Raw genomic sequence first — 24,213 nt, 5'->3', positions numbered from 1 at the left:
CTTCAGCCCTACTTTGAATATTCAGTTATTTCTCCTAAACACAGCAATGGATTGTTGGAAGAAAGGTATTTTTTTTTAATCAGGAGGGTCAGGCCTATCAGGCTTAATGCCTGCTATAATGGGGTTGATCCTGCTGACAGATGCCCTTTAACTTAACTGTACAGCCCTTTAATCTCTTGCCTGGCATAACCGGGCAGTCCGTGACTCAAGAGCAGTGCCCCACTGACTATATCTAGAGAAGTTGATCAGACGGAAGCCACTAACCCACGTAAATGCAACCCCATCTCTAAGAATGGGTCATATCTAGCGTCTTGGACCTCATTTTATCAGTCATATTGGACCCCCACAGTATGCACGTACCATTCTGCTAGCCCTATGCATTTTGCACATCTCAAGATCAATCCAGCCTTCATGATGTCCTATAGGCACCGTGCCCAGCCAGCTACCTGACATCCAGAGCTCGGAAGCTCTTGGCAAAGGCAATATTGTGCGAGGGGTTAATTTTTAGCAAAGACGACAGAGAGAAGGACCAAGGTGTTTAACGTGAAAGGATACAGCCTGAGAGCTGTCAGACAGGTTTAGGCAGAGCAGCAGAGAAGAATTCTCTTTAATGAAGCTCCTGGCCCTGATAAGCTGCGGCGTGTCAGCCTCAGAGTTCTGCTGTATGACCCGTGGCACCAAAGATCTGACCCTATACATATAGAGAGGGCAGCAGCGACCAGGTCTAACACAGTGCTACTGTGCCCATGCCAAAACAGCCAAACCGATCAGGACTCTTCGTGAGAAGCTGAAGGAGCTGCTGTTCCTGGATTTTAGAGACAACATAAAGACCCTTATTGATTCCCATAAACATTGCTCTAAGGTAGAGAGGTCGACCAGCGTCGGGCGGTCCGACAGGCAGCAGCGTTATGCGCTCCCTCTCTGAGGACATCTTCTCCGCTCCACGGCTGGCGAGTCGATGGCGACACCGCGGTCTTCTTCCTGAAGTGAGAAGGAGAGGTAAGAGGCAGCAGGTCGTAGGAACTGCAGAAACCTGGGAGACAATGCAAGAAAAAAATGTCATATATTTCAAGTGACGCATTTTTTTTAACTATTAACTTTTACTTACTTTGGACTAATGTGAGGGCGGTGCCTCGGAAACATCTAAAGACCACATCATAAATCTGTGATATTCTTTAGCAGTTCGGTTCCCAAAGACGACTCAAAGGGTTTAAGGTTATGGGGAGAGAAAGAGCAGCCATAACACATTACATAACTCCGGTGCATGAACTCCCTGGACCTCCGATCAGTCACACGTTACATCTGCTCATTTCTAGAAGCTTTATAGACATAACTTAGAGACTCCTTATAGATAACCGTCCATTTATAATGCTTTCATTTTCACAGACTTATTATGTCCAACAGCTAATCACACAATATTACGTTTGGTTCATCTAGGGTCCCAATAGTAAAGCTACTGATCCTGAGTTACATCCTGTATTATACTCCAGAGCTGCACTCGCTATTCTGCTGGTGGAGTCAGTGTGTACATACATTACTTATCCTGTACTGATCCTGAGTTACATCCTGTATTATACTCCAGAGCTGCACTCACTATTCTGCTGGTGGAGTCAGTGTGTACATACATTACTTATCCTGTACTGATCCTGAGTTACATCATGTATTATACTCCAGAGCTGCGCTCACTATTCTGCTGGTGGAGTCAGTGTGTACATACATTACTTATCCTGTACTGATCCTGAGTTACATCCTGTATTATACTCCAGAGCTGCACTCACTATTCTGCTGGTGGAGTCACTGTGTACATTACATTACTTATCCTGTACTGATCCTGTGTTACATCCTGTATTATACTCCAGAGCTGCGCTCACTATTCTGCTGGTGGAGTCAGTGTGTACATACATTACTTATCCTGTACTGATCCTGAGTTACATCCTGTATTATACTCCAGAGCTGCACTCACTATTCTGCTGGTGCAGTCACTGTGTACATACATTACATTACTTATCATGTACTGATCCTGAGTTACATCCTGTATTATACTCCAGAGCTGCACTCACTATTCTGCTGGTGGAGTCACTGTGTACATACATTACTTATCCCGTACTGATCCTGAGTTACATCCTGTATTATACTCCAGAGCTGCACTCACTATTCTGCTGGTGGAGTCACTGTGTACATACATTACTTATCCTGTACTGATCCTGAGTTACATCCTGTATTATACTCCAGAGCTGCACTCACTATTCTGCTGGTGCAGTCACTGTGTACATACATTACTTATCCTGTACTGATCCTGAGTTACATCCTGTATTATACTCCAGAGCTGCACTCACTATTCTGCTGGTGCAGTCACTGTGTACATACATTACTTATCCTGTACTGATCCTGAGTTACATCCTGTATTATACTCCAGAGCTGCACTCACTATTCTGCTGGTGCAGTCACTGTGTACATACATTACTTATCCTGTACTGATCCTGAGTTACATCCTGTATTATACTCCAGAGCTGCACTCACTATTCTGCTGGTGCAGTCATTGTGTACATACATTACTTATCCTGTACTGATCCTGAGTTTCACCCTGTATTATACTCCAGAGCTGCACTCACTATTCTGCTGGTGCAGTCATTGTGTACATACATTACTTATCCTGTACTGATCCTGAGTTTCACCCTGTATTATACTCCAGAGCTGCACTCACTATTCTGCTGGTGCAGTCACTGTGTACATACATTACTTGTCCTGTACTGATCCTGAGTTACACCCTGTATTATACTCCAGAGCTGTACTCACTATTCTGCTGGTGCAGTCACTGTGTACATACATTACTTATCCTGTACTGATCCTGAGTTACACCCTGTATTATACTCCAGAGCTGCACTCACTATTCTGCTGGATAAGTAATGTTATGTATGTACACAGCTACACTAGCAGAATAGTGTGTACAGCTCTGGAGTATACAGGATTTAAAGGGGTTTTCCAGTTGCCAATATTAATGAACTATCCTCAGGATAAGTAATCAATATCAGATCGGTGGGGGTCCATCTTCTGGCACCCCTGCCGATCCGCTGTTTTTGAAGGGTGCTGTGCTCTGTTTAGCTGCTCGCCATCGACGTTGCAGCAGAGAGCAGGAGTAATTACAGCTCCTCCATCCCATTCACTAGTAGTTACACTCCATCCCAAATGTGACGGAGGAGCCGTAATTACACTGCTCACTGCTGCAATGGCAGGTAAACCGATCGGCCCCATAGAAATAAACGGAGGGCGGCTGCGCATGCACTTTCGGGGCTCTGTTTTCGATATAGGTGCGAGAGCCAGCGGTGGGACCCGCGCCTATCAGACAATAGGGGCATATCCTAGCAAAATATGTCTCCATAGTCTGAGATGGGACAACCCCTTTAAGGGTTCCCTCCCTGGGCGTATGAATTGTCTTCGAGATTTATGTCAGGCGTTCCCACATGGCAGAGTTGGTAAAAAGGTCACTAACCCAAGGTCGAATACAGAGTCAGCGCTGTAATCTCAAGAGCGGAGATTCTCGCTGATGCCAGTATATACAGTACAAGGAAACCGGATCGGCAGGTTGTTATTCTTAGTTGAATTGGCTTTAATTATCGACAATTAGCTGAATATACAACACCCCGTATTTTCAGAGTCAGCCTGACCCACTGCTGGGAGGCTTCCCTGTACAATAAATATCCTGTACCCCCATCACGTACCTCTGCCCGTGGGATGTTCGGACCCGTAGATAAGACCTGTTCAGGGCTGTGTTTGTCGGAAAGTCGGCTGACGCGTTTCAAGCCTGTGATGAGATGTCAGGAGATAAAGCCCACGAGTTCCACGCGGTTATCACACTGCTAGGTGACGTCATTTTACGCTGCTTAACGATACTGTTCATGGTAAACCTGTGGGCAAATTTGGTGGGTTCGCAGTGGCGGGCAGGTGATTTGTGAGAAGGGGCCCCTGAGGATAAGTTGATCGCATGATTTCTCTGCTGCCGGAACCCCTATTGATCAGCAGCAATCTGCCTCAAACTGTGACGCCAGGTGTTTAGTACAGCAGCGCCACCACAGGGCAAATGTGGCATTACACTGCCCCCATCCGTAGGCTGTTCAAATAATGCACAGATCTTCCGAGTCTGATAGATGAGGGTCCTGACTGGGCGACCGCCTTCTATTCAGGGTATCTGAGAATGGGGTTTCTAATGCAGACATCCCCTTTCATTTATTCAGGGTCTTGTTCCATAGGTTATAATATAATTGGGTATTTCTGGCCTGGCTGCTGACAGTTTCCAGAAAGTATTACCACTGTAGGGTTGTTGCGGGTATCGAAATTTCCATACCCAATCGATACTTTTGTCCTGGTATCGATACGATACTGGGATTTTCATTTTTTCGATACTGGGCTGCGCAGTCTAGTATCTCTGAACATGAGCGCGCTGCTCTCAGCGCGCTCATGTTCCCTCAGCAGCACACGGGAGAAGGATACAGTGTCTCCCACCCCCCCTGTGCCGCCATTAAAGAGAGAGGGGAAAGCGCACTGCGCCACCAATGATAGGACTTTTCCTACACAGAGCGGCGCCCAGAGATGTCCCAGCACTTACTATTATTCCTGGGCGCCGCTCCGTTCACCCGCTGTGCGCCATTACTGTCTCCTCTCCTGCTCCATATGCTAATTACTATCGGAGCAATGGGGAGGAGACCATCAGCTTCTCTAGTGGGCGTTCCTTCTCCCCTGGCTGTAGCGCTGTCCAATCGCAGCGCAGGGAGAATGAACGCCCACTAGAGAAGCTGATGGTCTCCTCCCCATTGCTCCGATAGTAATTAGCATATGGAGCAGGAGAGGAGACCGTAATGGCGCACAGCGGGTGAACGGAGCGGCGCCCAGGAATAATAGTAAGTGCTGGGACATCTCTGGGCGCCGCTCTGTGTAGGAAAAGTCCTATCATTGGTGGCACAGTGCGCTTTCCCCTCTCTCTTTAATGGCGGCACAGGGGGGGTGGGAGACACTGCTTCCTTCTCCCGTGTGCTGCTGAGGGAACATGAGCGCGCTGAGAGCAGCGCGCTCATGTTCAGAGATACTAGACTGCGCAGCCCAGTATCGAAAAAATGAAAATCCCAGTATCGTATCGATACCGGGACAAAAGTATCGATTGGGTATGGAAATTTCGATACCCGCAACAACCCTACAGTGGATAATGGTAAGTGCTGGGACATCTCTGGGCGCCGCTCTGTGTAGCCTAATACTTAAAGTCTGGACCCAGGAAAAGTAGTCTTTAACACATAATACAGGAGGCAGGTGCCGGCAGCAGAATCGCATTGCTGGCACCCTGCCCCTGACAGGGAGCTGCGATCAGCGGCAGTTAACCCCTCAGGTGCGGCACCTGAGGGGTTAACTGCCGCTGATCTGCCAGTGCCTGCCTCCTGTATTAAGGGGTAATTATCATTGGTGGCACAGTGCGGCCGCCCCTCTCAACCCCCCAGTATTAAAATCATTGGTGGCAGTGGCACATGGTCCTCTCCCCTCCCCTCAATGGTAGCAGTGGCAGCTTCTGATCGGAGCCCCAGCTGTGTAATCCTGGGGCTCCGATCAGTTACCATGGCAGCCAGGATGCTACTGAAGCCCTGGCTGCCATGGTAATCTCCCTGCTGCTGTGTGCACTATGCACAGGACAGCAGGGACAGTATGAAGTCCTATTCACCCTGATAGACCTCTATTAGGGTGAATAGGACAAGGGATGAAACAAATCCCAGGTTCTAGCCCCTAATGGGGGAAATAGTTATTCAATAAAAAGTGTAAAAAAAAAAAAAAAGTTGTAAAAAAAACCCCTACCAAAATATTAAGTATGAATCACCCCCTTTCCCAATTTCACATATAAAATGTATAAACAATAAATAAACATATTACATATAGCCACGTCAGAAAAGTCCAAACTATTAAAATATATAAAAAAATCGATGTGGTGAACGCCGGAACAGAAAAAATAAATAAAAACTGCTCGATTCGCCATTTTTAAAAATGCATGTGGCTTTTTTGGTTCATTTTTTCGCGTGGTATCGAATGGTATTGAGTATCGCAATACTTTTTTATGGTATCGAAACCGAATCAAAAATTTGATATCGCAACAACTCTAGATCACTGAACAAGAAAACCCCTAAAATTTAACTTTTTATATAATCATTAGAATATAAAAAACCAAACCCCCAAAAACATAGATAATATATGGATAATATAGATAACACTCAGGATGCAACAGTCGGTGTAGTGCATATACCATATTAAAAAGCAACAGGGACAATAGACAATATGACACCGGCACATTTGATAAAGCATAGAACATGCAGTTCTATAACCAGTTACTTGTCACCAGATAGTCTCCAAATATTGAAAGACTCACGGTTACTTGACACCAGGTGATCTGTAGGCCAGCAACAGACAAGGTGGGGTGGGGAAGGTGTACTCTCCCTAAATTGTCCCTACCGGCTACCCCTGCCTAAAAGCATATGGGAAACAAGGGCAACAGTCTAGGAATAGAATAGAAGGGATGGAAACCGGAGATAGACATAAATCTCCAATTTCCAATAAGCAAATAAAATGCAAACTAACTCTGAACTGCGTGCGTTATACTACTACGGCGGTGACTACTACAATAAATGACCACACACTGTCATTTAAATAATAAAATAATCCATAGCAGGCTTTAAGGGGGCGCGTTTCCCTTACAGACGGGTCTCAGCCCTCCAGCACAGGCCTCAGATCCCAGCACACAGGCCTCCTGAGCTCCACTGTCAGACTGAGGTAATCCTCCTCACCTGGCAGTGCTGGCTGGTTTTTAGGCCTGGCAAAACCTGGCCTGGAAAATGAGGAGTAGTCACCCACCCAGCACTTTGACTACTCCCAGTAAGAGCTGTCCCCGATCAGCTATACACCCATACAAAGTATTAAGGTGTCAAACAGCAACTGCTGCTGACACATAAAATACGGCTCTTACTCCGCCGAGGCCAGGAACCTTAGTGACACGTACCTATCATCCACGATGATTCCTTGTACCTACTCACATTATATATATTTATATCAATGGACATATCAATATAAATACTTAGTCACACACGGTAATACTCCAACAATACTACAGTACAAACCTAATTACACTACACACAGTACAATATTCTAATATTCCACTCCAAACTCTACCTAAACATTACACTTACACACATGTACACGTTATTTAGCAATCAATCCACCCAACCTGGCTATATTCTGACCCTACACAATATGGCACTACAAGGGTTAATAGGATGATGCAGGCCAGGAATACAGTTAGATTGCAGGGATATGCAGGAAGGGGTAACTGCAGGGGTATATAGAGTTTGTGGGCTATGCCAGGGATAAAAGGGTTAATACTGTAGGAATGCAGGGCATGGGGAATAGCAGGGGTTAATGCAGAGGATCAGGGTTAATATAAGGGTTAATCGTTGGTGGTATAGGGTACTCAGCCAGATGCAGGGGTTAATGCTCGTCTTCCAGGGGTGCTCGTCTCTAGGGGATAATCTTCGCTCGTTCTGTGCTGCAAGGCTCAACTGAAGAGCGCAGTGCCCGAGCAGCCCGCGCTGCAGGTGTGCGCGCACGCTGCAGGCAAGGACATGTGGGCTGGCGCGGCGATATGACATCACCGCACCAGCCAGCACGTCCATGCCACGCGCATCTCTGTGACCGCGCATCTCCAGAGGTATTGATCCCCTGTCTTTTGAAGTAGCCGCCCCTGGCCAGCCATCTAGGCGGCATCTCTCTTCTGCAGGTGCGCTGGTATGTGCCTGCAGGGAGATTAGGCTGGGGAAGGGGCACCCGTTACTGGGAGGGGGGGATATTGGCCACACTTTATAAATATACATATACACACACATACACATATATATATATGCTAGGACCCTCCCCCCTCTGGCCATACAGGGCTAATACATCCCTATTGGCCATATAAGGGGTCTGCAGGGTGTGACACACAGACATCTTAGCTTCCTTACTTTTCTGTACCCCCAAATACTATCCTGAAGAAAAATTTGTGTCCCCCATAGTAACAGTACTCCTCATAGTCCCCCCAATAGTAACTCCCTACTAGAATGCTCTCATTAGTAATACTGCCCCCTACTGGACCCAACAGTGATAACGCTCCACAAGAGTGACCCCATTAGTAGAAGAGCCCTCCAGTATTAATAGTACCCTCACAGAGCCCCCAGTAGAAAAAGGGCCCCCTATTCTTCCCCCAGCAGTAATAAAGCTCTCTACAGACCCCACAATTGTAATAAGGCCCCCATAGTGCTCTTAGTAGAAATAATGTGGATCCCTCCTATAGAGCCCCCAGTAGGAATAAGAACGCCTAATGTCCCCTGGATTTAAAATGCCCCCACAGTGCCCCCAGTATTTATACTGACCCCTACTGTTATAATGCTCATCCTGAAGTGCCCCCAATATTTATAATGCCCCCTGCAGTGCCCCCTGTAGTTATATTCCTCCATTTAGTGTCCTCATAAATTATAATTCTTCAGCACCTCCACCATACAGTCCCATGTAAAAAACACTATTTCCCTCCCTCCGCCATAGAGTCCCATATAAATACCATCACACCATCTCTCCAGCCCCCTCCAATATACAGTCCCATGTAAATAACATCCCTCTCTATCTACAGCCCCCTCCAAAATACAGTCCCTTGTAAATAGCATCACCCTCTTCCCAGCCGCCTTCAAAATACAGTCCCATGTAAATAACATTACTCCTTAACATTCAATCCCATGTAAATAATATCACTCCCTCCCACAGCCTCCCTCAACATACAGTCCCATGTAAATAACATCACCCTACCCCAGCCACTTCCAAATTTCAGTCCCATGTAATTAACATCACTTCAACCCACTGTTGAACAGTGGGTTGAAGTGATGTTAATTACATGGGACTGTAACTTCCCTCCCTTCAGCCCTAACATACAGTCCCAGTTAAATAACTACAACTCCCAACATTGCTCTGCCTCTCACACTGAGTAGTCTTCACTTACCTCTCCTCATGTAGCAGACCTCACCTCAGCCTCCTCCCAGGGCTTCTCTTCACTGCCGTCCTCTCCTGCACTGGTCACATGATGGTGACATCATCCCAGGTCCCTTTCAGCTACTGCATTTAGAACTGATCACATGACCTGTGAGGTCATCACAGGTCCTTCAGCTCTTGCAGTGCATAAGATTCAATTGTATTTCAGTCCTGAGGACTTACAGTTATATCTAACAGGCAGGCAGGACATTCGGGGCCTGGGACAAAACATCAGGGGCCCAGGCCCCGAATGTTTTGACCTAACAACGCCCCTGCATATACAGTATATATCTATATATACGCCTACCCGACACTTCCCTCTACAGATCAGTTTTCTATTGTGCCATATTGTGTCAGAGAAAACGGATCCGTCCCCATTGACTTACATTGTGAGCCAGGACGGATCCGTTTGGCTCCGCTTCGTCAGGCGGACAGCAAAACGCTGCAGGCAGCCTCCAGAGCGGAATGGAGACAGAACGGAGGGAAACTGATGCTTTCTGAGCGGATCCTTTTCTATTCAGAATGCATTAGGGCAAAACTGATCCGTGTGGGCCGCTTGTGAGAGTCCTGAATAGAAATCACAAACGGAAAACCAAACCGCCAGTGTGAAAGTACGCTTAAGGCCTCTTTCACACTTGCGTTGTCCGGATCCGGCGTGTACTCCACTTGCCGGAATTACACGCCGGATCCGGAAAAACGCAAGTAAACTGAAAGCATTTGAAGACGAATCCGTCTTCAAAATGCGTTCAGTGTTACTATGGCACCCAGGACGCTATTAAAGTCCTGGTTGCCATAGTAGTAGTGGGGAGCGGGGGAGCGGTATACTTACAGTCCGTGCGGCTCCCGGGGCGCTCCAGAGTGACGTCAGAGCGCCCCATGCGCATGGATGACGTGCCATGCGATCACATGATCCATGCGCGTGGGGCGCCCTGACGTCACTCTGGAGCGCCCCGGGAGCCGCACGGACGGTAAGTATGCTGCTCCCCACTACACTTTACCATGGCTGCCAGGACTTTAGCGTCCCGGCAGCCATGGTAACCATTCAGAAAAAGCTAAACGTCGGATCCGGTAATGCGCCGAAACGACGTTTAGCTTAAGGCCGGATCCGGATTAATGCCTTTCAATGGGCATTATTTCCGGATCCGGCCTTGCGGCAAGTCTTCAGGATTTTTGGCCGGAGCAAAAAGCGCAGCATGCTGCGGTATTTTCTCCGGCCAAAAAACGTTCCGTTCCGGAACTGAAGACGTCCTGATGCATCCTGAACAGATTTCTCTCCATTCAGAATGCATTAGGATAATCCTGATCAGGATTCTTCCGGCATAGAGCCCCGACGACGGAACTCTATGCCGGAAGAAAAGAACGCAGGTGTGAAAGAGCCCTTACACCCCTTTAAAAAAAAAAGAAGGAAAATACTTTCCCAGATCTGGAGACTAGAGAGACCTGTGTCTTCTGTACTGTATCTACTGACCTTGTATACATTGTATCATCATAGGAAATACATTGGTTACAGAGTAGCCACTTGTATGACCCATCTGACTGAAGAAGTAGCAGGAGCGCCTGGGTACTGGCTGAATTCTACAGGCTCCCCCATACTGCCGGGGGACAGGTGTCCTCATCGCTTGCTTTTCTGATACATTAGGACTTTTTAAAGTGTAGGTTCACCTTTAAAGGAGTTCAAACTGTATTTTAGGTAAGTGAATGAACATCACTTCCCTAATTGACTTTTACTATAAAATTCTTTCCCTTAAAGGGGTTAGTACATGAGTGTAACAAAGCTAGAACCAGCCCTGTACCTGACATGGATCCAGAGATCACTCTTCATTGCTCCAATTGCTCTGCTAGATTTATTTCAAGCTGACAGTTCAGGGGGCATGTCCTTTCTGCTGCAGCTCTGCCTCTATCACAGCTCAGGGTGTGTGTCCTTTCTGCTGTAGCTCTGTCCCTAGCAAAGCTCAGGATCTGTGTCCTTTCTGCTATAACTCTGCCCTTAGAACACCTCAGAGTGTGGGTACTTTCTGCTGCAGCTCTGTCACTATCACAGCTATGTCCTTTCTGCTGTAGCACTGTCTCTAGCACAGCTCAAGGGGTATGTCCTTTCTGCTGCAGCTCTGTCACTATCACAGCTCAGGGGGTATGTCCTTTCTGCTGTAGCACTGTCTCTAGCACAGCTCAAGGGGTATGTCCTTTCTGCTGCAGCTCTGTCACTATCACAGCTCAGGGGGTATGTCCTTTCTGCTGTAGCACTGTCTCTAGCACAGCTCAAGGGGTATGTCCTTTCTGCTGCAGCTTTGTCACTATCACAGCTCAGGGGGTATGTCCTTTCTGCTGCAGCTCTGCCTCTATCACAGCTCAGGGTGTATGTCCTTTCTGCTGCAGCTCTGCCTCTATCACAGCTCAGGGTGTATGTCCTTTCTGCTGCAGCTCTGCCTCTATCACAGCTCAGGGGGCATGTCCTTTCTGCTGCAGCTCTGCCTCTATCACAGCTCAGGGTGTATGTCCTTTCTGCTGCAGCTCTGTCACTATCACAGCTCAGGATCTGTGTCCTTTCTGCTGTAGCTCTGTCACTAGCACAACTCAGGGTGCGTGTCCTTTCTGCTGTAGCTCTGTCACTATCACAGCTCAGGGGGTATGTCCTTTCTGCTGTAGCTCTGTCACTAGCACAACTCAGGGTGCGTGTCCTTTCTGCTGCAGCTCTGCCTCTATCACAGCTCAGGGGGTATGTCCTTTCTGCCGTAGCTCTGTCACTATCACAGCTCAGGGGGTATGTCCTTTCTGCTGTAGCTCTGTCCCTAGCACAGCGCAAGGGGGGTGTCCTTTCTGCTGCGCCTCTCTCCCTGTAACTGTCACAGCTTCTAACAGAAGATAAAACTGGTGGCAGATGAAGAATGGAACGGAGCGTGTGCGACCACCTCAGCAGGTGGCGCTATACAGATAGATTTTATTGAATAACTCAGTTGCTAGACTATATTTCAGGGGCTGGTTTGAAAAATGTAGAATATCTTTCATGGGAGAAGCCCTTTACAGGGGTTATTTCAAGAAGACAACTACTTCCTAAATGTGACCATATACATGATGAACATCAGCCAACCAGCTAATCTCTAGGAGGGTGCCCCAAATCTTCCCCGAGAGCAGATGTCACGGAAAAGAAGGATCAAACATGATGAATTTCAACATGTCTGATCCTGTGTTCTGATGAGAGCAGCTTAGCAGAAAGTATTGGCTCTTCTTAAAGGGGCTCTCCGGACTTTTAATATTGATGACGTATCCGCTGGATATCAGATCGGTGGGGGTCCGACACCCAGCACCCCCACCGATCAGCTATATGAGAAGGCACGTGCCGTATCCCTTCTCTCTTCCTAATCGCTGCTGCTATGTCTATGGCGAGCAGGAAGGGAGAAGGGAGACGGCACGCGCACCTTCCCTTCATACCGCGGATCGGCCGGCGTCCCGGGTGTCGGACCCCCGGAGATCGGATATTGATGACCTATCCTGAGGATAGGTCATCAGTATTAAAAGCCCGGAGAACCCCTTTAAGGAGATCCGCTCCTTGAATGCTCCATGGGAAAATAATATGAAAAAAAAAGGAGGTATCTCCCGGGGAAGGAGAAGCGGCTGAACTATACATAGTTTCTGGTCATGTTCCAGAGAGTCAGCCACTTCCAGTAGGTGGCGCTACCGAGACGCCCCTCTGGCTGGGAGACTGCGATACCTCTTTACATATTACTTTGCCATGTAGCGTTGCCGTTGTCTATACACCGCTCCATAAGGAAAGCCACCAGGGTATCTCACTAAGGGCTCATGCACACGACCGTTGTTTGGGTCCGCATCCGAGATTTTTTTGCAGCTCGGATGCGGACCCATTCACTCCAATGGGGTGGCATCCCCTGCTCCGTAAAAAATAAAATATAAAAAAAATATGGAAGAATAGGCCTTTCTATCATGGGCCACCTGTTCCGTTCCATGTTCCGTTACACAAATTGTGGAATGCACGCGGCCAGCATCCGTGTTTTGCGGACCCGCAATTTGCATTGGTGTGCATGAGCCCTAAGCCAGCTGGAATCCTACCCCATGGTGAGGAGCTGTCTGTGGACCGCTATATGGTCGGCTAGTTTCCCTTGTCCATGGCGTGTTGGTAGGGAGCCACGTCCATTAGGTGGCAGTAGCGAGACGACTCTCTGTTCGGGAGATACCTCTTTGCGTGTTCTCACGCAGGATAGGCCACTGTCAGAAGAGCGTATTCCCTTCTCTCTGCTAAGAGCACATGCATGCTCCTCAGCTAGGTGTGCATGTCTGGAAGGATAACTGCCGACCGAACAACAATGTAGCCGTCCGCTACTGAAAGCGAGCGGTCAGCTTTAGAGGAAGCGGCTGGAGGCCGCAGGTCGGGCCTCTCTACCTCCCCACAACGCTCGGGGGAGGCCACGGGCAGCCTCACAAATACATGGCCATTTGTGTAATTGTCCTGAGAACTGTTCTTTCGCCAGTGTATGGCAGTATTATTTGCACAAGGTGCGGAGTACACCGCCGTGTTATCTGGGTGCTGCATGGTGGAATATTTGGACGCTTTATGGTCTTTCCACTGCAGGGTCTCATTATGTTGGCGCTATATGGAGTATTTTGGGAAATAGTCTACTTCTACTCTCTGTGCGCTGTATGAGGTTATATAAGGGAGCTGTATGGTCCCATTATTTTGCCACTGTGGCGTACTATAGGCAAATGGCCTAGTTCTATGATCTGTGCACTGTATGGTGTAATTTCTGGACAGTGTATGGCGGTATTTTTCAGACAGTGAATGGTCTTATTTAGACACTGTACAGTTTTAGGATCTGTGCACTGTATGGTGGTATTGTTTAGGCCAGGGATCAGCAACCTTCGGCACTCCAGCTGTTGTGAAACTACAACTCCCAGCATGCTCTTTCCACTTGTGTGGGAGTTGAGAGAGCAGCCAAGCAAGTGTGCATGATGGGAGATGTAGTTTCACAACACTTGGCGTGCCGGAGGTTTGGGCAGTGAATGGTCCCATTATTTTGGCACTGTACAGTATTATAGGGGCATAGTCTAGTATGTAGTATTATTTGTGCTCTGTATGGCACTTGCTGACAGAATACTGGTTTGAATCTCCTGCTGTATCATTTCCTGCAGTACAATGTTACCTGTAGCTTGTTTTTTAAGGTTATTTTTCTTTTCTTAAAGGGGTATTCTGGTTTTAATGATTACATTTGTTTATTTAGAGAAGATGATGTTGAACGACCTATACATCTATTTAAAATTTTGCCCTTTATTGTATCCGTACAGTAGCCTCTCCCTAAAAATTTTTTAAAAAAATGGTACGGTCTATTTTAGTTCTATGAAGTACATCCAATGGAGGGCTGGATAGGACTAAACATGGCGTCAGGTGAGCCGTCATGTGACCCTCACAAGTATCTTGTGACTTGGCTTTCAGTTACCCGCACAGGTATCTAACAGGTAATAGTATTACAGTGAGGAGCAGAACATGTGCAGTATATACAGTATTACTACCCGCAGCAGCATCTCATGTCTCAGCGTCTGTAGAAACAGATGTGTTTTTTTTAGACTAAGCTTTATTAACAATATGACAACATGCCCTAGAGACAGGCAGCCATTTTTACAACATGCCCTAGAGACAGGCAGCCATTTTTACAACATGCCCTAGAGACAGGCAGCCATTTTTACAACATGCCCTAGAGACAGGCAGCCATTTTTACAACATGCCCTAGAGACAGGCAGCCATTTTTACAACATGCCCTAGAGACAGGCAGCCATTTTTACAACATGCCCTAGAGACAGGCAGCCATTTTTACAACATGCCCTAGAGACAGGCAGCCATTTTTACAACATGCCCTAGAGACAGGCAGCCATTTTTACAACATGCCCTAGAGACAGGCAGCCATTTTTACAACATGCCCTAGAGACAGGCAGCCATTTTTACAACATGCCCTAGAGACAGGCAGTCATTTTTACAACATGACCTAGAGACAGGCAGCCATTTTTACAACATCACCAAGAGACGGGCAGCCATTTTTACAACATCACCTAGAGACAGGCAGCCATTTTTACAACATCACCAAGAGACGGGCAGCCATTTTTACAACATCACCTAGAGACAGGCAGCCATTTTTACAACATCACCTAGAGACAGGCAGCCATTTTTACAACATCACCTAGAGACAGGCAGCCATTTTTACAACATCACCTACAGACAGGCAGCCATGTAAATACATGACTATTATACATATACGTCACGTAACACTGCTGCTTACTGAATGTCCGGGCTTATATGTTGTGATGCCATGTTTCTGATAGGCCACGGATACATTACACAGGGCCGCTGCATGGGCTGCACCATTCTACTGCATGTAGGGGTCAACGGCCTGATATTTATGCAGCATTTTAAATACATGTATATTAGAGAGTTGTATGATTTCCTATTATATAAACACATAAATTAAAAAATAAAATCTAGAATATTTTTCAGTGCGAGCGTATTGACCTTTATGCCGCGCTGATGCTGGCACAATATGTGAGCGTAAAACATTACCAAACTCCAGCCCAATTTTAGAAACAGTCTTCGTGCGGATCGGTCTGTAATAATATACCAGATGCAATAAATTATCTGACAACCGACAATGATAGATGACAAAGGGTAGGCTAATTACTTGTCAAAGATCGCTTCGAGGTCATGATGGGTACGGCGCGTACTCGCCCTGGGTGGGAGCTGTACAGGAAAGCTTTCCGATAATGTGTGTAATTACAGGATACGTGACATGAAGCTGCTGCAAATGTGTGCCGCCGTTGGTTGCAGCGGTTGGGGGTGGCTCGGGCGCATGCTGCCAGCTGCACCGATGGTCACACCCCTAAATGCACACAAATATGGCCAGTTACTATAAATAATTGGTTGCTACACCTTTAAAGGCCACAAGGTGGCAATAAGCAGGAAAGGGGGGGGGATGGTAAGAGAATAAGAATAATCAGCGAGCGACCCCTGCCGCTCACCTCCAAAGGCTGCTGAGGAGCAACTACAGACATGGTAAATACTTACAAAGGAAATATCCGGAAAGCTGGAGTTCACCTTTAACTATAATATAAATGAAGGAAAATGGATATTCTAAGGCCTGTACAATACAGCATCGGCAGAAGAGGACGGCGCATGGGGAACTGTGTGCCGCTGACCTACCACGGCAGTATGCTGCATGCGGTGTCCTGGTGGGTGGGGTGCCCCTGAAGTCCTCCTGTCACCATGTGATTAACTATGGAGAGCAAGTGCGGCGGTATATATATATATATATATATATATATATATATATATACACCGTCTATACACATCTATCCTGTGTGTCACTGCTGCAGTGTATATATATATATATACCGTCTATACACATCTACCCTCTGTATCACTGCTGCAGTGTATATATATATATATATATATATATATATATAACCGTCTATACACATCTATCCTGTGTGTCACTGCTGCAGTGTATATATACAGGGAGTGCAGAATTATTAGGCAAGTTGTATTTTTGAGGATTAATTTTATTATTGAACAACAACCATGTTCTCAATGAACCCAAAAAACTCATTAATATCAAAGCTGAATATTTTTGGAAGTAGTTTTTAGTTTGTTTTTAGTTTTAGCTATTTTAGGGGGATATCTGTGTGTGCAGGTGACTATTACTGTGCATAATTATTAGGCAACTTAACAAAAAACTAATATATACCCATTTCAATTATTTATTTTTACCAGTGAAACCAATATAACATCTCAACATTCACAAATATACATTTCTGACATTCAAAAACAAATCAGTGACCAATATAGCCACCTTTCTTTGCAAGGACACTCAGAAGCCGGCCATCCATGGATTCTGTCAGTGTTTTCATCTGTTCACCATCAACATTGCGTGCAGCAGCAACCACAGCCTCCCAGACACTGTTCAGAGAGGTGGACTGTTTTCCCTCCTTGTAAATCCCACATTTGATGATGGACCACAGGTTCTCTATGGGGTTCAGATCAGGTGAACAAGGAGGCCATGTCATTAGATTTTCTTCTTTTATACCCTTTCTTGCCAGCCACGCTGTGGAGTACTTGGACGCGTGTGATGGAGCATTGTCCTGCATGAAAATCATGTTTTTCTTGAAGGATGCAGACTTCTTCCTGTACCACTGCTTGAAGAAGGTGTCTTCCAGAAACTGGCAGTAGGACTGGGAGTTGAGCTTGACTCCATCCTCAACCCGAAAAGGCCCCACAAGCTCATCTTTGATGATACCAGCCCAAACCAGTACTCCACCTCCACCTTGCTGGCGTCTGAGTCGGACTGGAGCTCTCTGCCCTTTACCAATCCAGCCATCTGGCCCATCAAGACTCACTCTCATTTCATCAGTCCATAAAACCTTAGAAAAATCAGTCTTGAGATATTTCTTGGCCCAGTCTTGACGTTTCAGCTTGTGTGTCTTGTTCAGTGGTGGTAGTCTTTCAGCCTTTCTTACCTTGGCCATGTCTCTGAGTATTGCACACCTTGTGCTTTTGGGCACTCCAGTGATGTTGCAGCTCTGAAATATGGCCAAACTGGTGGCAAGTGGCATCTTGGCAGCTGCACGCTTGACTTTTCTCAGTTCATGGGCAGTTATTTTGCGCCTTGGTTTTTCCACACGCTTCTTGCGACCCTGTTGACTATTTTGAATGAAACGCTTGATTGTTCGATGATCACGCTTCAGAAGCTTTGCAATTTTAAGAGTGCTGCATCCCTCTGCAAGATATCTCACTATTTCTGACTTTTCTGAGCCTGTCAAGTCCTTCTTTTGACCCATTTTGCCAAAGGAAAGGAAGTTGCCTAATAATTATGCACACCTGATATAGGGTGTTGATGTCATTAGACCACACCCCTTCTCATTACAGAGATGCACATCACCTAATATGCTTAATTGGTAGTAGGCTTTCGAGCCTATACAGCTTGGAGTAAGACAACATGCATAAAGAGGATGATGTGGTCAAAATACTCATTTGCCTAATAATTCTGCACGTAGTGTATATATACTGTCTATACACATCTACCCTCTGTATCACTGCTGCAGTGTATATATACAGGTCCTTCTAAAAAAATTAGCATATTGTGATAAAGTTCATTATTTTCTGTAATGTACTGATAAACATTAGACTTTCATATATTTTAGATTCATTACACACCAACTGAAGTAGTTCAAGCCTTTTATTGTTTTAATATTGATGATTTTGGCATACAGCTCATGAAAACCCAAAATTCCTATCTAAAAAAATTAGCATATCATGAAAAGGTTCTCTAAACGAGCTATTAACCTAATCATCTGAATCAACTAATTAACTCTAAACACCTGCAAAAGATTCCTGAGGCTTTTAAAAACTCCCAGCCTGGTTCATTACTCCAAACCGCAATCATGGGTAAGACTGCCGACCTGACTGCTGTCCAGAAGGCCATCATTGACACCCTCAAGCAAGAGGGTAAGACACAGAGAGACATGTCTGAAGGAATAGGCTGTTCCCAGAGCGCTGTATCAAGGCCCCTCAGTGGGAAGTCTGTGGGAAGGAAAAAGTGTGGCAGAAAACACTGCACAACGAGAAGAGGTGACCGGACCCTGAGGAAGATTGTGGAGAAAGACCGATTCCAGACCTTGGGGGACCTGCGGAAGCAGTGGACTGAGTCTGGAGTAGAAACATCCAGAGCCCCCGTGTACAGGCGTGTGCAGGAAATGGGCTACAGGTGCCGCATTCCCCAGAAACAGCGGCAGAAGCGCCTGACCTGGGCTACAGAGAAGCAGCACTGGACTGTTGCTCAGTGGTCCAAAGTACTTTTTTCGGATGAAAGCAAATTTTTCATGTCATTCGGAAATCAAGGTGCCAGAGTCTGGAGGAAGACTGGGGAGAGGGAAATGCCAAAATGCCTGAAGTCCAGTGTCCAGTCCCCACAGTCAGTGATGGTCTGGGGGCCATGTCAGCTGCTGGTGTTGGTCCACTGTGTTTTATCAAGGGCAGGGGCAATGCAGCCGCTATCAGGAGATTTTGGAGCACTTCATGCTTCCATCTGCTAAGAAGCTTTATGGAGATGAAGATTTCATTTTTCAGCACGACCTGGCACCTGCTCACAGCGCCAACACCACTGGTAAATGGTTTACTGACCATGGTATTACTGTGCTCAATTGGCCTGCCAACTCTCCTGACCTGAACCCCATAGAGAATCTGTGGGATATTGGGAAGAGAAAGTTGAGAGACGCAAGACCCAACACTCTGGATGAGCTTAAGGCCGCTATCGAAGCCTCCTGGGCCTCCATAACACCTCAGCAGTGCCACAGGCTGATTGCCTCCATGCCACGCCGCATTGAAGCATCCTGGGCCTCCATAACACCTCAGCAGTGCCACAGGCTGATTGCCTCCATGCCACGCCGCATTGAAGCATCCTGGGCCTCCATAACACCTCCGCAGTGCCACAGGCTGATTGCCTCCATGCCACGCCGCATTGAAGCATCCTGGGCCTCCATAACACCTCAGCAGTGCCACAGGCTGATTGCCTCCATGCCACGCCGCATTGAAGCATCCTGGGCCTCCATAACACCTCCGCAGTGCCACAGGCTGATTGCCTCCATGCCACGCCGCATTGAAGCATCCTGGGCCTCCATAACACCTCCGCAGTGCCACAGGCTGATTGCCTCCATGCCACGCCGCATTGAAGCATCCTGGGCCTCCATAACACCTCAGCAGTGCCACAGGCTGATTGTCTCCATGCCACGCCGCATTGAAGCCTCCTGGGCCTCCATAACACCTCAGCAGTGCCACAGGCTGATTGCCTCCATGCCACGCCGCATTGAAGCAGTCATTTCTGCAAAAGGATTCCCGACCAAGTATTGAGTGCAGAACTGAACATAATTATTTGAAGGTTGACTTTTTTTGTATTAAAAACACTTTTCTTTTATTGGTCGGATGAAATATGCTAATTTTTTTAGATAGGAAATTTGGGTTTTCATGAGCTGTATGCCAAAATCATCAATATTAAACCAATAAAAGGCTTGAACTACTTCAGTTGTGTGTAATGAATCTAAAATATATGAAAGTCTAATGTTTATCAGTACATTACAGAAAATAATGAACTTTATCCCAATATGCAAATTTTTTGAGAAGGACCTGTATATATACCGTCTATACACATCTACCCTCTGTATCACTGCTGCAGTGTATATATATATATATATACCGTCCATACACATCTATCCTGTGTGTCACTGCTGCAGTGTATATATATATATATACCGTCTATACACATCTACCCTCTGTATCACTGCTGCAGTGTATAATATATTAAATATATATACCGTCTATACACATCTACCCTGTGTGTCTCTGCTGCAGTGTATATATATCGTGACACAGTGAAAGGTTTGGTCTGGGAGAACAGGTATTTTCCTCCCAGCATGTGCTGCTGGGCTGATTTACAGCACGTGGCTGTCCTTAAATAGGCAGCTGGGCACAGAAGCCAGGTCTCTGTGTTGGGATCTGGGAGCCTTGTGTCTGGATGAAGGCTTGCTACCTGTTTGGTGCAAAAACAGGTTGGTGCTGCCATCAGCAAGGACTCTGAGGCAGAATTGCCGCATGGTGTGAATTACCACCAACACCGCAAGGTGACTTTTTGTTTGATTATGAGTATTGCTTGTTTTGTCACTTGACTAAAGTGTGAATAAAACACTGAACTGTTTGATCCAAAGAACTTGTTTTTGCCTCTATACTGCGTCCGCTAATCCTGTCTACCAGAGCGACACCCCACAATATATATATACACAAACACACACACACATCTACCCTGTGTGTCACTGCTGCAGTGTGTGTATATATATATATATATCCCATCTATACACATCTATCCTGTGTGTCACTGCAGGGGCCGCTCTGCTTTTCACTTCCATTGTGTACAGAGCCAAATTAAGACTACTTTCACACTTACACCAGGGGCGTTGCTAGGTTAAAACATTCGGGGCATGGGTCCCTGAAGAGCTGAAGGACCTGTGGTGACATCACAGGTCATGTGACCAGTAAAACAGGCAGTGGTTAAGAAGGACCTGCGATGATGTCACCATCATGTGACCAGTGCAGGAGAGGAAGGCAGTGAAGAGGAGAAGACCTGGGGGGAAGAAGCAGTGATCATGTCTGTACATGAGGAGAGGTAAGTAAAGGGAGAGGTAGAGCAATGCTGGGAGTTGTGGTTATTTAACTGGGACTGTATGTTAGGGCTGAAGGGAATGATGTTATTTACATGGAACTGTATGTTGATGGCAGCTGTAAAAGGGAGTGATTTTATTTACATGGGACTGAATGTTGAGTGGGTGATGTTTACATGGGATTGCATGTTGGAGGCGGCTGGTGAGGAGGTGATATTATTTACTTGGGACTGTATGGTGGAGGGAGGAATATAACTACAGCAGGCATTATAAATACTGGGGGCACTTCAGGGAGAGCATTATAACACTAGGGGGCAGTATAAATACTGGGGGCACAGTAGGGGTATAATAAATCCAGGGGACAATATAGGCATTCCTATTACTACTGGGGGCTCTATAGGAGGGATTTATAGATCCATCGTATCTCTACTAAGAGCACTATGGGGGCCTTATTACTACTGAGGGGTCTGTAGAGAGCTTTATTACCTCTGGGGGAACAATAGGGGGCCTTATTTCTACTGGAGGGCTCTTCTACTAATGGGGCACTCTTGGGGAGCATTATCACAGTTAGGGGCACTGTAGGGGGCACTATTACTAATGAGGGCATTCTAGAAGGGAATTACTATGGGGGGCACTAATGTTTCTTCAGGATAGTATTTGGGGTACTGGGGGCACAGCGAGCAGCAGGATAACACTGTGGGGGCTCCAGGTTGGGGGATAATAGTAGAAATGTGAGGAAGCCAAGATGTCCGTGTGTCACACTCTGCAGAGACGAGGCGGCTGAGAGAAGTTATACGAACCTAATGGAGAAGATGATGACAGAGAAGATCTACATGAGAGGAGACGTCACCTGGAGGCCCTGGATGTGACAGGTATGTGCTGCTGTATAGCAAGTACAGCAAAGTGCGGTGTGTGGGGGGAGGGGGCAACAACAGAGAACTGGGCCATATTCATTGGGGCTTGGGCCCCGGATCTTTTGAGACCCTAACAACGCCCCTTACTTGCGTTTTCCCTTTCCGCTATTGATATCCGTCATAGAATCTCATAACCGGAGGAAAACGCTTCTGTTTTGTCCCCATTCATTGTCTAGCAGGGATGCCCAACCTGCGGCCCTCCAGCTGTTGCAAAACTACAACTCCCAGCATCGGTCTACAGCAGGGCATTGTGGGAGTTGTAGTTTTACAACAGCTGGAGGGCCGCAGGTTGGGCATCCCTGGTCTATGGGGACAAAACTGAACTGAAGGGAGGCACCAGAACGCATTGCGTCCCGTTTGGTTGCATCCCCATCGCAGACAGAATAACGTTGCAGGCGGCGTTTTTGTGTGCGTCATGGGATGCTGATGAAGACGGATCCGTCATGAAACACAATGTAAGTCAATGGTGGCGATTAGTTTTCTCTGACACAAAAGAAAACGGATCGATCCCCCATTGACTTACATTGGTTTTAGAGACGGAACAACCGGATCTGTTCGTAACAGATGCAGACGGTTGTATTATCAGAAACGGAAGCGTTTTATGCCGATCCATGACCGATCCAGCAAAAAAACACAAGTGTGAAAGAGAGGTGCAGGGGCCACTGCTGCGCTCACTTCAGAAGGAGGGGTGTGGAGGTTTTTTGGGGGGCAATTGAGGTATGTTCTGTCTGATGCCCTATGTATGGTGGTAGATCTATGACCCCGACAGAGCCTGTACATGGGGGGGGCTCGGTCCACTGCTGTGCAGAGAGCTAGATATGAGATATAATAAGATAGACAATGAGATACATAGATAGATATAGGAGACAGATAGATAGAGATTATTTGCTTACCGAAATGTATCTTTCCTTGAGTCCAAAGGCAGCACACACAAAGGGTTAATGTCTTGCTTCTCCCGTCTAGGACAGAAGATAAATCATTAGTAAATCAGACTAATTATCCCCCCTATAAAGGAGGGCGCGGCCACTAGGCAGACGTGTTTTTTTCCAAGCAATGTCTTTTTTAGGGATATTTGTGCTGCCTTTGGACTTAAGGAAAGATAAATTTCAGTAAGCAAAAAATTTAGACTTTCCTTATCGTCCTTCAGGCAGCACAACACGGGGGGGGGGGTGTGTGTGTGTGTGTGTGTGTGTGTGTGTGTATGCCTTAGGCCCCTTTCAATCCGGACCCATTCATTTCTATGGGGCTGTGCAGATGAGCGGTGATTTTCACGCATCACTTGTGCGTTGCGTGAAAATCGCAGCATGCTCCATGTTGTGCGTTTTTCACGCAATGCAGGCCCCATAGAAGTGAATGGGGCTGCGTGAAAATCGCAAGCAAGTGCGGATGTGGTGCGATTTTCACGCACGGTTGCTAGGAGACAATCGGGATGGGGACCCGATCATTATTATTATAACCATGTTCTAAGGGAAAATAATAGCATTCTGAATACAGAATGCATAGTACAATAGGGCTGAAAGGGTTAAAAAAATTGATATATTTTTTAACTCACCTTAATCCACTTGTTCGCGCAGCCGGCATCTCTTCTGTCTTCATCTGTGAAGAATAGGACCTTTGATGACGTCACTGCGCTCATCACATGGTCCGTCACATGATCCATCACTATGGTGATGGATCATGTGAAGGACCATGTGATGACCGCAGTGACGTCATCAAAGGTCCTATTCCTCACAGAACAAGACAGCAGAGATGCCGGCTGCGCGAACAAGTGGATTAAGGGGAGTTAAATTTTAGTAAAAATATTTTTAACCCCTCCAGCCCTATTATTTTCCCTCATAACCATGTTAGGCTGGTTTCACACGGGCGTTGCAGATTGGGGCCGGATGCGTTCAGAGTGCGTTCAGTGAAACTCACACTATTTTGCAAGCAAGGTCAGTCAGTTTTGTCTGCGATTGCGTTTAGTTCAGTTTTTTCCGTGCGGGTGCAATGCGTTTTTCACGCGCGTGATAAAAAACTGAATGTTTAC

The 24,213-nt window shown here is 46.6% G+C and overlaps 1 protein-coding gene across 2 annotated transcripts in view; it reads left to right on the top strand.

The window, feature by feature from the left end:
* Positions 1 to 644: 644 nt before the first annotated feature.
* Positions 645 to 24,213, top strand: part of NFAT5 (nuclear factor of activated T cells 5) — a 104,819-nt gene continuing 81,250 nt past the window's right edge. For both annotated transcript variants that reach the window (XM_044270665.1, XM_044270663.1), the window contains exon 1: positions 645 to 999. In XM_044270665.1, coding sequence (XP_044126600.1) covers positions 909 to 999 — 91 coding nt within the window. In that variant the 5' untranslated portion in view covers positions 645 to 908. The remainder of the gene's footprint in view (positions 1,000 to 24,213) is intronic.

This window comes from Bufo gargarizans, chromosome 10, assembly GCF_014858855.1.
Source record: "Bufo gargarizans isolate SCDJY-AF-19 chromosome 10, ASM1485885v1, whole genome shotgun sequence".
NCBI lineage: Eukaryota > Metazoa > Chordata > Amphibia > Anura > Bufonidae > Bufo > Bufo gargarizans.
This window is presented reverse-complemented; position numbering and strand designations above follow the sequence as displayed.